The sequence below is a fragment of the Camelina sativa genome, chromosome 20, assembly GCF_030686135.1.
Source record: "Camelina sativa cultivar CO46 ecotype springtype chromosome 20, ASM3068613v1".
Lineage (NCBI taxonomy): Eukaryota > Viridiplantae > Streptophyta > Magnoliopsida > Brassicales > Brassicaceae > Camelina > Camelina sativa.
This window is the reverse complement of record NC_141899.1, coordinates 10,108,937-10,124,107: the sequence shown is the minus strand read 5'-3', so window position 1 is coordinate 10,124,107 and position 15,171 is coordinate 10,108,937. Positions and strand designations below refer to the sequence as shown.

General features: G+C 39.8%; 6 protein-coding genes and 1 long non-coding RNA gene across 14 annotated transcripts; 4 read left to right on the top strand and 3 right to left on the bottom strand.

Annotated features, from left to right (window-relative positions):
* Nucleotides 1–1,285, bottom strand: LOC104770373 (uncharacterized). The gene is made up of 2 exons (XM_087504835.1): nt 886–1,285; nt 1–789 (listed from the first exon to the last, which is right to left on the bottom strand). The coding sequence occupies exons 1-2, from the start codon at nt 1,241–1,243 to the stop codon at nt 35–37; spliced, it is 1,113 nt and encodes a 370-aa protein (XP_087360961.1). The 5' UTR covers nt 1,244–1,285; the 3' UTR covers nt 1–34.
* Nucleotides 424–1,378, top strand: LOC147918667 (uncharacterized). The gene is made up of 2 exons (XR_015592753.1): nt 424–561; nt 742–1,378. It is a non-coding gene; the product is annotated as an uncharacterized LOC147918667 (long non-coding RNA).
* A 1,085-nt stretch (nt 1,379–2,463) lies between these two features.
* On the bottom strand, nt 2,464–4,881 carry LOC104770371 (uncharacterized). 7 transcript variants are annotated; one of them, XR_015592750.1, is made up of 9 exons: nt 4,685–4,842; nt 4,370–4,468; nt 3,820–4,238; nt 3,413–3,482; nt 3,291–3,344; nt 3,121–3,202; nt 2,980–3,045; nt 2,836–2,904; nt 2,464–2,755 (listed from the first exon to the last, which is right to left on the bottom strand). XR_015592750.1 is itself a non-coding variant. In XM_010494784.3 (9 exons), the coding sequence occupies exons 1-9, from the start codon at nt 4,793–4,795 to the stop codon at nt 2,699–2,701; spliced, it is 1,011 nt and encodes a 336-aa protein (XP_010493086.1). In that variant the 5' UTR covers nt 4,796–4,881; the 3' UTR covers nt 2,464–2,698. The 7 variants fall into 7 exon arrangements, 4 of the variants coding, with proteins under 4 accessions (XP_010493086.1, XP_010493085.1, XP_087360963.1 ...); XR_015592751.1 differs by having other exon boundaries at nt 3,413–3,479; XR_015592752.1 differs by having other exon boundaries at nt 3,413–3,479; nt 3,820–4,219; nt 4,685–4,838.
* Nucleotides 4,882–4,945: 64 nt separating this feature from the next.
* LOC104772390 (uncharacterized) lies at nt 4,946–7,793 on the top strand. Of its 2 annotated transcripts, XM_087504833.1 has the most exons (7): nt 4,946–5,292; nt 5,376–5,543; nt 5,649–5,877; nt 6,429–6,632; nt 6,805–7,103; nt 7,282–7,465; nt 7,587–7,793. In XM_087504833.1, the coding sequence occupies exons 1-6, from the start codon at nt 5,011–5,013 to the stop codon at nt 7,435–7,437; spliced, it is 1,338 nt and encodes a 445-aa protein (XP_087360959.1). In that variant the 5' UTR covers nt 4,946–5,010; the 3' UTR covers nt 7,438–7,465; nt 7,587–7,793. The 2 variants fall into 2 exon arrangements, 1 of the variants encoding a protein (XP_087360959.1); XR_015592748.1 differs by having other exon boundaries at nt 6,703–7,103; nt 7,282–7,745.
* On the bottom strand, nt 7,716–9,001 carry LOC104770370 (putative plastid-lipid-associated protein 8, chloroplastic). Its single transcript, XM_010494782.2, has 4 exons — nt 8,704–9,001; nt 8,485–8,608; nt 8,227–8,406; nt 7,716–8,116 (listed from the first exon to the last, which is right to left on the bottom strand). The coding sequence occupies exons 1-4, from the start codon at nt 8,932–8,934 to the stop codon at nt 7,926–7,928; spliced, it is 726 nt and encodes a 241-aa protein (XP_010493084.1). The 5' UTR covers nt 8,935–9,001; the 3' UTR covers nt 7,716–7,925.
* Nucleotides 9,002–9,228: 227 nt separating this feature from the next.
* Nucleotides 9,229–11,002, top strand: LOC104770369 (protein PGR-like). Its single transcript, XM_010494781.3, has 5 exons — nt 9,229–9,487; nt 9,607–9,720; nt 10,139–10,361; nt 10,440–10,688; nt 10,770–11,002. The coding sequence occupies exons 1-5, from the start codon at nt 9,339–9,341 to the stop codon at nt 10,899–10,901; spliced, it is 867 nt and encodes a 288-aa protein (XP_010493083.1). The 5' UTR covers nt 9,229–9,338; the 3' UTR covers nt 10,902–11,002.
* Nucleotides 11,003–11,164: 162 nt separating this feature from the next.
* LOC104770368 (uncharacterized) lies at nt 11,165–15,160 on the top strand. The gene is made up of 7 exons (XM_087504832.1): nt 11,165–11,629; nt 11,962–12,721; nt 12,805–12,961; nt 13,154–13,198; nt 13,506–13,671; nt 13,914–14,284; nt 14,371–15,160. Exons 1-7 carry the CDS (start codon nt 11,453–11,455, stop codon nt 14,687–14,689), a joined length of 1,995 nt encoding a protein of 664 aa, XP_087360958.1. The 5' UTR covers nt 11,165–11,452; the 3' UTR covers nt 14,690–15,160.
* Nucleotides 15,161–15,171: the final 11 nt, after the last annotated feature.

The following is a 15,171-nucleotide window of genomic DNA, read 5'->3' as shown; positions in this document are numbered from 1 at the left end:
TTGATACCGACATTAAATTTTTAATATAAAAACTTTACAAACAGAAGGTGAGGCCAGAGGAGAAACTAATCCCGGCCATATTTGAGCCTTGCAAGAATCTACAATCAGGTAGTGGGACCAACTCCCACTTATCCTTGTGCTTGTCATAATCCAACCAAATTATATTCCATAAACCCTCATGATTCGTCATTAGAGCCACTCTAATCACCCCTAATCTCCTCTCCAAGCAACCCATCATCACACCACAAGGCTTGTTGCTGATCACTTCACTCGGTGCTCTTGACACTAACTCCCACTTCTCACCGTTTGAGCTTATTTCCCAAACCTCTAAACTCTTCATTGTTTTATTCATCTTCGAATTATCTACTCTGTCTAATCTAATCACCACTTTGTATTCATCTCCATGTATATGCAACAGTTGACTCTCTAGATCGTTTCTACTAAACCCGACACTCGACGGACATTGTCCGATCGCGCTTTGGTTTAATCTCGGCCGCAAAATCCTCGGAAACCGGTTCGTCATCGAACCATCTTCAACGCTCATCACAGTACTCTCATGAGGTCGATTCGATAAGCTTAAGAATATTACATTACTGTTTTTCTCAAAAGCCAAATTATTTGTATCCTCTGCTTCTTTAGTATACCACGTGGCTGTGTAAGAATGATAAGTAAACAGAACCGGTCGGTTATTCACCATCTCAGCGAACATAAACCGGAAATGACTTGGATTTGATGGATCAGGCACAAGCTTCATACCGGATCGCCTCCAAGACGATGTTCCACGTGGACCTAACGGACATGAGCTGATTCTTGTAACGATCTTGCCAACCAAATCAACGGCTATGATTCCACTATGAGTATTGGAGGCAAAGAGAAGGAAGTTACCGCTGGCCGTTAGTAAATATAAATCTTCGCCCGGGCGAATCTCCCCGGCGAGTATTTCAGCCACAGGGATCTTGAACCACCGTACGGATCGGTCTGAGAACCCGTGAAGCACACCGTTGTCGCGGCGCCAACGCCTTGTGTAGACAAAGATCCACGTGTCTCTCTGTGATCCGTCGTTGAGCTGTCGGATGAAACTACGGTCAGAGATTGTGGTCAAAACATACTTGTTGAGTAGTTTCATTCGGATGATCTCGGGTATACAAAGATGAAATAATATGTTTTGTATGAGTTCAGAGGGAAGAAGGCAAAAGCCTATGTTGGTGGTTGTGTCTTTGTTACATCTTTGGCTTTTCTCCATTTCTTATTATATTTTTTTTTGAGGGGTGGTGTTTTGAGTTGATAGGATCAACTTCAATGTTGTTGTTATATATAGAGAGAAGCGATCTAACTAGACATAAACTTTGTGGTGGGAATATAAAATATTTTAAGTTCACTTGTTAGGTCAAAGCCAAATTCACTACGAATTATATTGATGAAATATATACCATTTTTAACTTTTTTTTTTTTTTTTTTTTGGTGAAACTTTTGTTTTACTTGAGCTTAAAGGAACCATCAAAACAACACACATTAAAGTTGATAGGGGCATGAGTCATGACCTACTAAAATCACCTCCATCCAAAATAAAACAAAAAAACAGCATTAGATTATGTGACTGACCCAAACCAATTTTTTGTTGTTGTCCTTCTTTATAATAAGTGTCACGCTTAATTATTTACTTTTAGTACTTGTACACAAGACTGAAACTTACACTTTCCTTGAATAAAGTGACCTAATTACACTCTTTCAATAATCATAATTGTCAAACCACTAAAAGAAAAATATTCTTATCCACGTCGAATTGACAATACGGCTCACCAAGAAAACAAGGAGAAACGTGGAATTCCACTAGAGCGTCGCCACAGGAAGAAAGTTTTTGCTTATGCTGTTTAGAGTTTACAGTTACTGGTTTGCTATAAGCTATACGAATTATGCCTTCAAAAAGATATAAATATATAATCTATAATGAATTTTGAATGTTACTACTATAGTGAAGTTTATATGAGAAGACAAACATGTAGAGTATCTTAAATGGGGTTTGTTTTAAAGATCGTCATGTATAATGATGATTTGAGTGTTGGTTGGCTAACTTGGCTTTACAAGCAAACGATAGGTCAATGGATGTTCACATCTTTATCAAAATATAAGCTTTCGGCTTACGAGTAATGGACGGTGGAGATGATGGTGGTCGCGTCAACCTTAATAGTTTAACTGTTTTTCTTCTCATATTTAAAACATTTTAACTATAGCCAAGTATAGTTATTTTACTAAAAAATAAAAGCAAACATTACAAAAATGAAATGTCATTTTCGAACAACTTAATAATATTTTGCTTTTTTGTGGGCAACCTTTATAATATTTTGTATTAAAAGGAAAACTGTTAATAAAAATAGTATTTACAGAAAAACCATTTTATGTATAGTGTGATTGTTTTGTTAAACTATCCAGTGAACTTGGTGACTGGTTAGTTTAAGTAGGACGTGAAAACATAATTATTTTATTGATGTTCGTATGATAATGATACAATGTGAATGAAATGCATACATATTTGCTAAAACAAATGCAAAAATGTACCAAATCAGAAAATATGTACCAAATCAGCGTAGCTCGGCTTGGGGGAAAAAAACTTGGGAAGTCACACAGAGATAAGACATCAAAACTACACTTTAGACAGAGCAGATCATACATGCGGGTGACCGTGTTACGCATACACGTTTCACAGTCCTTCATCAGCACCTGCCACGCCATCTCTAGCTGCTGCGCTAACAAGCGACTGCGGAAAAAAAATAGAGACTTGTTTCAATTAGGCCTAATCCTTATGCAATGACGACAATCACGAGTTTAGAAAGTAACCTGGAGTTCCTGCTCACAGTCTTTAAGGTTGTCAGTGCACTCTCTAACCCTTGAAAATGATTTATGTAGCTACCACAAACAAAAACCATATGTCAACAAAAATTCCGTAACACAACTAGCTTCGAAAACAGGACCTATGCTTACCTTTGCCAATTCTTTCCGGCGTTGTGAAACCAGTTTCTTTTCATTGATCAACAAATCTTCTAACCTCTGTCTTAACCATTTCAAATGAGAACAAATCCATAGTCAAAAATTTTGGGTTTGTAAGATATAGAAGGCACATACCTTAGACTTTTTTTGTAACTCTGAGCACACTACTTCTTTTTCTTCCAATCTCTCCTCCACCGCCAGCACCTTATAATTGGAACTAGCCCATCAAATCTTCCGATCACTCAATGATTATATGTAAAATTAGTCCACCAACAGCCTGTATGGGCAGATATACGACCTCATACCTCATCTTGAAGCGCCTCACGCATCTTAATCAGCGAATCCAGTTCTCCTTTCACCTGTATAAAAGATGCAAGTTGTCACATAAACTATGCAACAATACATGGCTAACAAACATCATCTTTACCTGAAAACTCTGATCTCCACTTGTATTAGAGAAGTGATCTTTTCCACGCCCACCATCAAGCATGGTACTGCTAATTGAATAAAAACATGAAAAAAAAAAAAAAAAAAATCTCAACAATACCAAAGCAAACCAAAACATTTGTCAAACGGTAACATGTACGAAGCCAACAAGAGTAAGTGATTTCTTCAAATCTATTAAATCAAACCTTCTGCATTTGTGCTCATCAACGACAATTTATCATACTTAACCACAACAGCATCCCAGTATTGACTCATTTAAACCAGTAGACCAATTTTACGGAAAAACGAATGTCATAGTTCAAATAAACAGGTGGGGTAATCCTACATCTAAAAGCTAACGGCGAATGTGAAGTCTACAAACTACACAAACTTCAACAAAAAGTTTACCTATCATCTCTCTTTGTATCTTGGCTCCTACCTTCATGAGTAACGGTCCCTTTGACTTTGATTCCCCTACCATTATCCCCAAAAGACCGATCCCCACGCCAATCTCCTCCATCACCTTCAAGAACTCTTTCCTTGTAACCATTTCTATCAAGCATATCATGATCATTTCTCCTCTCAAACTCCAGTGAATGCTCATAAGCTCTTTCCTTCTCTATGTAATGTTGATCTTTCCTTCTGTCCTGTGACCTATCCCGTTCTCTGGACCTATCACTATACCGTTCCCTGTCATAATTACCATCACTTCTCCTATCAGGGCTTCTATCCCATCCACCATGTGGTCGTACCCGCCCTGGACCTGGATTCATTCTTCCACCTCTTGTCGTCACTTCATTCACACGCACTGCACGCCCACCAATATTCTGATTACGAGCTCAGTACCGTCAACAATATACAAATACTCCAAAACATCACTATAGAAAAGGGAAAAAACAAAACTAGTTTTGTTTCTTTTTTGGTTTTACAACAAAGAACAAAGAACAAAGAACCATACTTTTCCATCCATGTCGTCGATAGCATCATCAACCGATCGACGATTTGAAAATGTAACAAAGCCATAGCATTTCCCTCTTACACTCTTGTCATTCACAATCTGAATTCCCAAAACAGTACAAATATGTCAAAGTACAGTCTGACCAGCTCACATCAATTCATATCTACTACTATCTCTTAACACCATCACAATAAGATTGAAATCTCAAATACGAGAACTAAATGTTTATCGTGTAAGTAATGAATCATCCTAATTAAGAAACCTAAATTTAGTTAAGATATTGGAGGCAACAACGGAAAGAGAAGTTTTTTTTACCTTAACGGTGAGCACAGAGCCGTAAATGGAAAATACACGGCGGATAGCCTCCTCGGTGATGTCGTAAGGTAGGCCGCCGACGTAGACGGAGTTACCATCATCCATCGTCATTGCTCTTTAATCGACTTTGGTCGGATTCCACACGGGAAGCATAGAAGTCATACTGCCGAAATCTCGGAGTTACATATGGGCCTGTCACTAGGCCCACTAACTAAACCCAAAGAAAAAAACAATTTTTTCGTAATTAAAGTTTCCTTTTTCGTAATTCCGTTTTTAATTACCATTTTCCCCCAAATTAGAATCTCAAACTTCTCCGGTGCGACGCAATGGAGGCAGCATCCACGTCCTCCGCCGGCGGCAACACTCACGCCGTCGTGATAAATGCTCTAACTAACCGAGGCTGGTGCTTCAGAGACGTAACTTACCTGAAATCTCTGGTCACTGATATCTACTCCTTGATTGGCGGCGGTAATCAAACAGGCGCGGTGGTGGACTCAGTGGAGGCCGAGCTGCTTAACATGGATATTAGATTAATCGGAGGCAAGTCCCTCCCTGATTCAACCGAGTTACGCAGGTGTTCTCATCTTCAAGGCCCCAAAGTTCTTCAGGTACATATCATAGTTTTTACTTTGGTACTTCTAGTTTCTCTGTATTGTGTTAATTTGGGGTTCTTTGCTTTGTGAGCATATAGATAAGTTCTGTTAGGGATGTTACAAGAAGTAGCGCAGAGGAATTCCTAGGAAGTTCAACTGGTAAACGAGTGCTCAAATTCGTTCTGACTGATGGGAAGACTGAGATATCCGCACTTGAGTACTCTCATATACCATCGATTAACAATGATGTGACTCCTGGTACTAAGGTATTACATCTCAATCTAATTAATTGACAGATTCATGTTGTGTTGTCTGTGTCATGCATCAGCAGGGTGTTTTATAAAAATATAATACCTTTGTAACGTTGGCAGGTCCGTTTAGAAAATAAGGCTGTGGTGCGTGACGGTCTAGTATGTTTGACTCCAAAAGAGGTGACTTTATTGGGAGGTAATGTGCCATCACTCACTGAAGAATGGCAGATGAAGAAAAAATATGCTAGTTTGGCTCATTCATCTGGAAGGAAATCTCAGGAAAGCAAAGCTGGTGATGGTCCTCCTCCATTTGAGGAGTTGAAGATTCAAAAAGGTTCTTATCACCGTGGTAAGCAACTGCTATTCAAAAAGATTCAAAAATATGCTAGTTTGTCTTCTTTGCGCATTGCTATTCAATTTTCTTCCAGTAGTTTATCGCATGTTTCTTTCACTTTATAATAGCTTATCGTATGTTTCTTTCACTTTATAATGGTTGGCCAATCTTTGTTAACAAATAGAATATCTACCAATTTGGAATTTATGTTGTTAGTGTGCATAAAATTGTAAAAGATGTCTTGTCTGTACATAGACTGCTGCAAGGATATTCTACCCAAATGCACTTTTATATAGACATACTAGTAATTTGACCCGAGCTTCAAAATCCCAACTTATCCGTTTATATAACCTATGAGGATTCATGTAGATGTCTGATCTATTTAATCTCGGCTTGGTAGGTATCCAGTTTTGGCCCTGTTGGGTCTCCATTGTTTAAATACTTGAACTTGACTGTCTGCATTTTCATTGTGTGGTAAATTGATGTTCTCTTGAATTGCTATCGTGGTGGAAGTTTGGACAATGCATCAGAGAAATTAATTTGTCAGCATGTCTGATGATTGACAGATTACTACAAGACGACACCAACGACTGCTGCAGAAAGCAACGTAAAACACGCCGGTGGAGAAAAAGGTGAAAGTAGTGAAGTTGGTGGGAACAAAAAAGGTACAGATAAGAATTTACAAAGGAGTCCTGCAGATTCTGATCCAAAATCTGTCAAAGTTGAAAATCAGGAAAAGCCAAGCAGTTCAGATACAAGACCTAAACAAGGTGTGCCATCTAAATTTTCTCATAGCATATCAGATATTTGATGCGTTAATTAGTTTGGCATTTTCATTAGGCAATTGCATTGAAACATTAGATGAGAGAACTATCATTCGTCCCAAATAAGGCCAAGTAAATCTCTTGCTCGTTAGCGCCATAACATCTCCCGTTGTTGCAGTGGTGGAAGCTGTTCCTTTACAGAACCAAGCGGCTGCGCAGATACTTCTTGAGAAAATGAAAAATTCTAGTTCAAATGACCGGCAATACGAAGGAAGAAGAGGTAGAGGTAGAGGTAGAGGAAGAGGTAGAGGGAGGGGGAGAGAAGAAGAAGACTCTGCAGTGCTTACACTGGATGAGTGGGAAAAGAGGAATACTGGCGGGGGAGTTCTTGCAACAGCTGACCATCCTAGCAATACTACAAGCGATGAAGATCTTGCATGGCAGCTTCAGAATCAGTTTGATCTAGAAGACTCTTATGTGAGTGAAAACAATCTCGATTATCCCTATGATCCATCATCTATGTGCTTAATTGGCTATTTGATTTATTAACCAGACCATTTATTTCGATAAGCACCCCATTTTTGTCTTTCAATGACTTAGTACTTAGTACTTACCTGTTACGATGAGAGAACTGTGATTGTAATTTGCTGTGCAGGGACAGGAGATGCATGGAACTGGGGCAGCGGATATCAGAATGAATATGTTTGATTACGGAAGACCAGACGATAACTTTGGCCATGGAAGGGGAAGAGGAGGAGGAAGAGGAAGAGGAAGAGGGCGAGGACATAGGCGGGGACGAGGACGTGTGTAGATTGTGTAATGAATCATCCAGGCTTGTGGTAATTAAACCAAACTTCATCATATACATCTGTACATCTATATGTATAAGTTAGACTAAACATGTATAGAGAGCATTATAGATTCTTCGGCAATTACTCATGTATGCTTTGGTCCTCACAGGTATGGCAGCTCTGAATATTTCTGTAGATGGTTATTCTGAGTGTTTCAGATATCCGTGAGATGTTTTGAATTGAACATTCATCTTTTGAATTCGAGTTTGTGGCTGTAGTAGTTCTTTGCGAGAAAACGTTGAAATTTACCATAGCTCTTCATTAACAACTCATCGGGAGTGAGACACTCTTGGAATGAAGTTTACATTACAACAAAGTTCCTACTAAAACACCATTTGTGTACACAGGTTTGTGGTTTTCGACTGTTACACACTCGCAAGTGCCCATATGTTGTTTCTTCATTTCTATAGTGAATTGCATTGATTGATGCTCGAGGTTAATACAAATATTATTGGCGCCTCCGGAAGACGAACAATGATCCTCTAGAGCCTAATCCCAACCTAAGTTTCTCATCGACGTATGTGATCCGAAGCTTCACTTCGCTTTCGAACCCGTATTTAAACTCCAGAGATCCTACCTTGATTTCGGGAGGCTCAAATATCACCTGAACCCACTCACTGTCCAACGCTGTCAGCTTCCCTATGAATAAGATCACACAAAAGGTTGAAAGATTAAACACGGTAAAAGATGAGACTGGGTTTGAGCAGATGCATAGTAGTGTATATGGGTGTTTTCTCTTCAACTGTTACCTGTCAAGGAGACATCTCCGTCAAGAAAACCGAAAGCAGTGATGGAAACTTTATTCCTGACGATATCAGGAGAATCAATGCCTTGTATCATCTCTTTTGTTTTGAAGAAGAGGCGGCCTATCACACTTCTGTAGCCTCCACCGGGAGAGGTTGGTCTAGAACAGTACACCACGTCCCAATCTGCACCACAATTCGAGAATTCACATTTATGAATCATCAAGGAAGAAGCAAATCGCAGCTATGTTCTTAATAATTTACCTCCGAAAATGAGAGGGTTTTTAACAGGCTCCTTGACACAGTACTTTTGAAGCTCTCCAGCCACTTTTGCAACCTCCTTGTGTTGTTCAGGGCTCAGTGTCACACCTCCATCGCTATTCGCAACCTGTTCACCACTCACTCCCCATAATTATCAAAATCTCTTCTATATATCGTTCTCAAATCAAATAAAGATGGGCGTATAGTTTCGGGGATACAGACCTTAGAAAGGAGTGTAGAAATGAGATCATCGGGTCCAGTACGAAGCTCAACGTTGGGAGCTGAAACAGAACTGACGACGAGTCCCAATCTTTTGCTCCTGTTCCGTAAATCGACCTTGTAAGGGATGGTATATTGAAGAGGGAGGTTCGAGCGCTTCGAGGAATTGAGGATCTGAGTCCGTGGTTCGGAGAAAGAAGACGCGATTGTAAGGGAAGAAGCAGCCGCAGCCATTATTGCTCTACAGAGAGAGAGAGAGAGAAGCTCAGATAGAAGAAAGGTGTGAGAGAGAGAGGGACTACGGATATTGTGATTTAAGTGGTGCCACGTCATAATAGAAATCGATACTGGTCCCACCACTCGATCGCCGATTGGATGATCTTCGTCCACGTAGGAAAATATGGTCTCCCGCGTTATCTCGTTTGTTACAAAATCTATATCGGGTCAGCCCATTTAAGGCCCATTATTAAATACCAGGCCCAAGCCTGCGTAAACATCTTACCAACAAACAACAACAATTAACATACATGAATCGGTGATGACGTTGGTTGGGTCAAACTGCTCTGTACTCTCTCTCTCTCTCTCTCTCGACGCTCAACAACCGAAATCTTCGAGCTTCTCCGATAGTACTTGTAAAAATGGAAACGTCGCCGCAGCTCAGGCTTATCATCGCCGTCGTAATATCGTCACTCATCGCTTTCCGATCGTACAAACGGAAGTCGCTCGATCTCTCAGGTGGAATTGCTGGATTCCTCGTTATGACCATCCATTTCGCCGCTGGTTACAGGTTTCTTTCTACTCCCGATTTTGATTGATTCGGTTATTGACATTCGATTATTTCGTTATTGAGAAAGTGTTTTGTATTGGTTTTGATCGGATGAATCTGTTGAATCTAAATAAAAAAAGGTACGGAGCTCTGCTGCTTGTATTCTTTCTTACTTCCTCGAAGCTTACCAAGGTTGGCGAAGATAAAAAACGACGCGTTGATGTTGAGTTTAAGGAAGGTGGACAAAGGAACTGGTACATTTTTTTGTTCGCTCTGCAAATCTACTATATCCACTGGAGTGTTTATACGATGATCTGTTTCTAATAAAATTTCCTGATAGAGTTTGGTGTATTGACTTATGTGAGATTGAGCTATTTGGATTTCTTTGTGTATGAAGTTTGGGATTAGGATAAATTATTTAGATGTGAGATTAGATTAGCATCCCATTGAACCACATACACTGGACTGTTTCTAAACAATGATGTTCCCTTTTCCTTGGTTGATGTTGATGTTGATATTTAGAACTTCATTGAAGAGACTGTTTCTTTTTGGTTAGCCTCTATTATATTTTTTCATTGATATATTAGCGAATGATCTCACTTGTAGAAGTTGTTATTTATTTGACCAATAAAAGTTGCTTTGACAGGGGATTACTCAAATATCTTGTTTCAGGTTACAAGTGTTTTGCAATAGTGGGATTGCGTCAGTTCTGGTTGTAATTGCATGTACTCTAACGGGTTGGGAGGACAAGTGTTTGGATTCGAAGCAGTCGATAATTGTAACAGCTCTTATTGGTGGGATCATCGGTCATTACGCTTGCTGTAGTGGAGACACTTGGTCCTCGGAGCTTGGGGTTCTAAGTGATTCCCAGCCTCGACTAATCACAACGTTTAAGGTTTTTCTTGTTCCATTTTTTTGCCAGTCGCTAGTTAATTTTCCATGTTTTAGCTAAATTGTTTGGTCTCATTCTCAGCCGGTGAAGAAGGGAACAAATGGTGGAGTTACAAAGGCAGGATTCTTAGCTGCCTTGGCAGCCGGAACCACTGTTGGCTTAACATTCATTATCTTTGGATTCTTTACCGCAAAATGCCCAAGCGATGTGGCTCTGAAGCAACTATTAGCCGTTCCACTCGCTGCATTAGCTGGATTATGTGGGAGTCTTATTGATTCTGTACTAGGAGCAACCATCCAATTCAGTGGCTTCTGCTCTGTTCGGAACAAGGTACATTACAAAAAAAAGAACATGTAAAATATGTGGGATCGAGGTGAGAAAGAGTAGTTGACTGAATTATGTGTCGTGCAGATTGTAGGGAAACCAGGGCCGACCGTAAAGAAGATATCAGGAGTGGACATCCTTGACAACAATGGTGTGAACTTTGTCTCCATACTCTTGACATCCTTTCTGACTTCCATCGCTTTTATGTACATTTTCTGAATGCTATAGTTACCAAACCCTGTTTTCTGGACCAGACTGTTTTCTCTTTTCCACAATTAAGAAGCCAAAATTTAATATACAGTTTGATATTATTTCTCAAATGCTAAATTTGTTGTATGCTGGGTGAATTCTGTTAGTTTCTTAAAACAGTCTTCTTTCAGTATGTATGCAATAATCACAGCCTACAGTGTCTTTTAAATCAAAGGAAATATCATATATATATTTTTTTTCCTCTTTATATATGGGTTTGTCTTTTTGTGTGTGCGTGTGTGGGTTGTGGCCCTGTGGGGCTTTGTGGCAAAATGATGTTTTGACGGTTTTAATTCCAAATTAAGGAATCGCGTATATCCGTATAACACCGTTCCGTTGAGCTGCACACACGACTTTTAGCCCTAATATCTGAAGCGGCAAAATCGGAAAAGTGAAAACAAAAAAAAATGTGGTTGCGAAATTGAAACGACGAGAGGGAAAAATAAGCCCCCACTTGCACGCATCGGGCGGGGTGATAAATAAAAAAGGTTTTGATTGGAGGAAGACGAACGGAGACTGAAATGGCGACGACGGCGATGAAAAAACCTAAAACTGAACAAGGGGAAGAAGGTGAAGTAGTAGCAAAAACGTCCTCAACTCAAATCCCAGATGATAGAGAAGCTCTACTAGAGTTCATGGACCAGCGTGCCAAGTCAATCCAACGCCTTAAAGACCAGATTTCAATCCTCGACAGAAAGGTCTCTTCTTTCTTCGTTTTCTTGACCACTGATTTCACTTTCTTTCTGTTGCTTTATGTGACCAATTCGGCTTATTGTAGAGTGTGCATCAGTTTTGTTGATTTGGGTTTTTGCATCTGTTTTAGGGATTTTGATTGATTTCTTCTTATTGTTTCAATTGGAGCTCAGTTTTCAACATAATTATTGAGCTTTTCTCATTTGCTTCCTCGTACATAATATGCAAATGCCATTTCTTGCTCAAAACTTTGAAGGGCAATGGTAGGATCAATTTACAAGCGAGAGTCCTTACTGTTTGGTCTTGTTCTTATGATTTCTGATGTATCTGTCTGCAGCTTGCTGAAGAGAGAAAACTGATGGCAGATGCCGAGGCAAAATTTTTACAAATTGATCGTGTTGAAGATGGTACTTTATCTAAGTCAAAATCAAAAGGGCCTGGTAAAAATGGAAGTTTACTTGGTATAGCAGAGTTCTGGACCGAGGGAAATAAGGCCAAGACTACCAATGAAACCTCCTCTACTCCACATTCACGTAGTGAGATGGATTCCTTGAAAGTGCCAGCTATTATCTTACCTCCTTCTTTTAAGCGAAGAGCTTCTGCACCCGTGAGAGCAGAAGTAAATGAGACCACCCAAGCTCAACCCATGGCTACAAGGGATCCTAACATTCCAATGGAAGACACAAGTGGCCCTGAGCCCAAGAGACCTCGTAGTATTCTTGATGAAGTAGTAAGGGATACCCAAGTTCGAGATAATGGAGCTCAACCCATGGCTACAAGGGATTGTGATGTCTCCAAAGAAGATGAAAGTGTCCCTGAGGCCAAGAGATCTCGTAGTATTCCTAATGAAGTTGTAAGGGAATCCCAGGGTCGAGATAACGTAGCTCAACCCATGCCTACAAGGGATGTCCCAAAGGAAGCCAAAAGTGGTCTTGAGGCCAAGAAATCTCCTAGTATTTCTAATGACAAGATATGGGAAACTCAAGATCGAGATAATCAAACTCAAGCTCGAGATAATCAGACTAATAAGGACTTTTCAAAGCCAAGGATCAGAGTTTCTTCTAACATTTCTCAACAAGGACAACCGGACAAATCTGGTAAAAGCCATTCTTTTGATTGATTTGCCACATCTTACCTTCTCATTGCGTCTGAATCTATTGTTTCTTTTTGTGTGTTTTAGAGTTTCGAGGACATGATGAGTTGATAGCGCTTATAAGTAGGAGCTCTTTGCGTCCCACAATTGAAGGTCGTACTGTAGGTATGCTACCAAGTTGCCACACGAAAAGAATGAGAAGTCTTGCTCTTTCTCCTTCAAACCGTGAGCTATTTGCTACAAGGTGCTTTTTACATTATTTTTGTTTGGTTCTTTCCCAAAAGTGAATAAAAGACGCTACCTAATTTATTCTTTACTAAGGAAATTATATATACTAGACAAAATTAGCTAATCTAATATACTCTTGGATCTTGAATCCTGTGCTTAATCTTTTTTCTTTCCCCCCTCTTGCTTTTGGTTTTTGGTTATTCTTCAGTGCATTGGATGGGGCGGTTCATTTCTGGAAGCTTCAGTCTGATAGGTAAACTCTGCCGTAAATATGCCTGATTAGCTTATGATGTTTCTTGCTGATTTCCTTGATTTTCAAATGTGTTAAGTTTATCTATATTCAATTCCAACTGATATCATCTTCATCCATCCATAAAGTCGGCGATTTTACTTTCACTTATATTTGCCAACAAACCGCAATATTTTGTTGTACAAGATCTTAAGAGAATAGAGTTTGTACAATGTTTTCTTTACTGGGAAGTTTTGTGTCTCAGAAACCCCCAATCTTTTTACCTCTTACTAATCTATACTAACCCATTAATGGTTTCACAATTGAGCAGGTCCACAGCTACTTTGTTTAAGACAGTTAATCGGGTTGCAGTAGATCAGAAGAAATGGGCAGAAGATATAGCTTGGCATCCACACAAGAGTGCACTTTTCTCCGTGTATACTGCAGATGACGGTCACCCTCAGATATCAGCCATATATCTGAATGAAGCTAGAGGGGTAAAAAATCTATGAAAGCTGTTATACACTAGCGTTTTACCATATATTAAATTTGCCATTGCACACTCATTAGTGGAATGTGTGACTTGTAGAAAGTTAACTAGGCCTTCTTAACCTGTTAGAAAAAAGAAATCAATTTAGCTGGAATAATTGGGTATTTGGTTCAACCTTGGATTTATCTATTTATTCTAAGATATTATTTGATGGTCATACTATTTTTTTGTATATCTGTTCATCTGCAGGGTTGTGAGTCAAAATTTCTGGAGGACAGGCCTCATAGCAAAGGTCTTATCAACAGAATCATGTTTACGCCTTGGGATGATCCTTGTTTCATAACAGGTGGGAGTGACCATGCAGTAGTGTTATGGCGGGATCGATGTGAAAATAATGCGTGGAAGCCGACGCTTCTGCATAGGGACTTGCACTCGTCGGCTGTGATGGGAGTTGCTGGAATGAGCCATAACAATCTCGTCTTGTCGTGTGGAGATGATAGGAGATTTGTTGGGTTTGATGCCCGAGAAGAAAAAGTCACATTTAAACATAGACTAGACAACAGATGCACAAATATACTGCCAAACCCGAGAGATGTTAACCTTGTCATGGTTCACACAAGGTAAAAGAGACTCTTGGTTTTATATATACTACCCCAAGAAAGCAATTGCCTCAAAATTAGTTCCTTTGCTTGTGTTGTGTTTGCAGGCAGCTAGACCGGCAACTGCGGTTGTATGATGTAAGATTGCCTCAGACAGAACTATTTTCTTTTGGGTGGAAGCAAGAAAGCAGTGAATCGCAGTCGGCTCTAATCAACCAGTCTTGGTCTCCTGATGGTTTGCACATCTCATCTGGTTCTGCAGACCCTGTGATCCACATCTTTGATATCCGCTACAATGCACCAAGCCCGTCTCTCTCGATGAAAGCTCATAAGAAAAGAGTGTTCAAAGCGGAGTGGCACTCTTCTCATCCTCTGCTCGTCTCCATCTCATCAGATTTATCAATTGGGATTCACAAGCTATGGTGAAAACTGTTTTAAAACCATCACCTGAGTCTTTGAAGGCCAGTAACTTGTGAATGATAGATTTTGTCTTGCAAGTTGTCGAGTGGCAAGTAAGACTTGAGCACAGCACGCACACTGGATACAAAAGTTGTCTCGGGACTTGCATAGGTCAGTCCAGGGTCTGAAGGACCTGCTATTCGTACTCTTTTGGCTTACTATGGGACAACTAGCAGTTGAATGTAGCTTTTAACAGCAACACTTTTGTCGCATTTTTAGTGGGATTACACAGCATTACATTAGGGCAAACTCGTTGGAGCCAAACATTGTACCCTTCAGATTTGTGACAGCTTGACTGTATAGTCTAAAACCTGAAGAGATTTCTCATTTCCCTAATCCTGAACCACAGAACAGCTAGCTTGGCAACGAGTACACAACATCCTTTATTGATTGTAGTCCCAAAATTGTATTTCACTAATCGATAAACTTGATTTCAAACCACTTTCGTA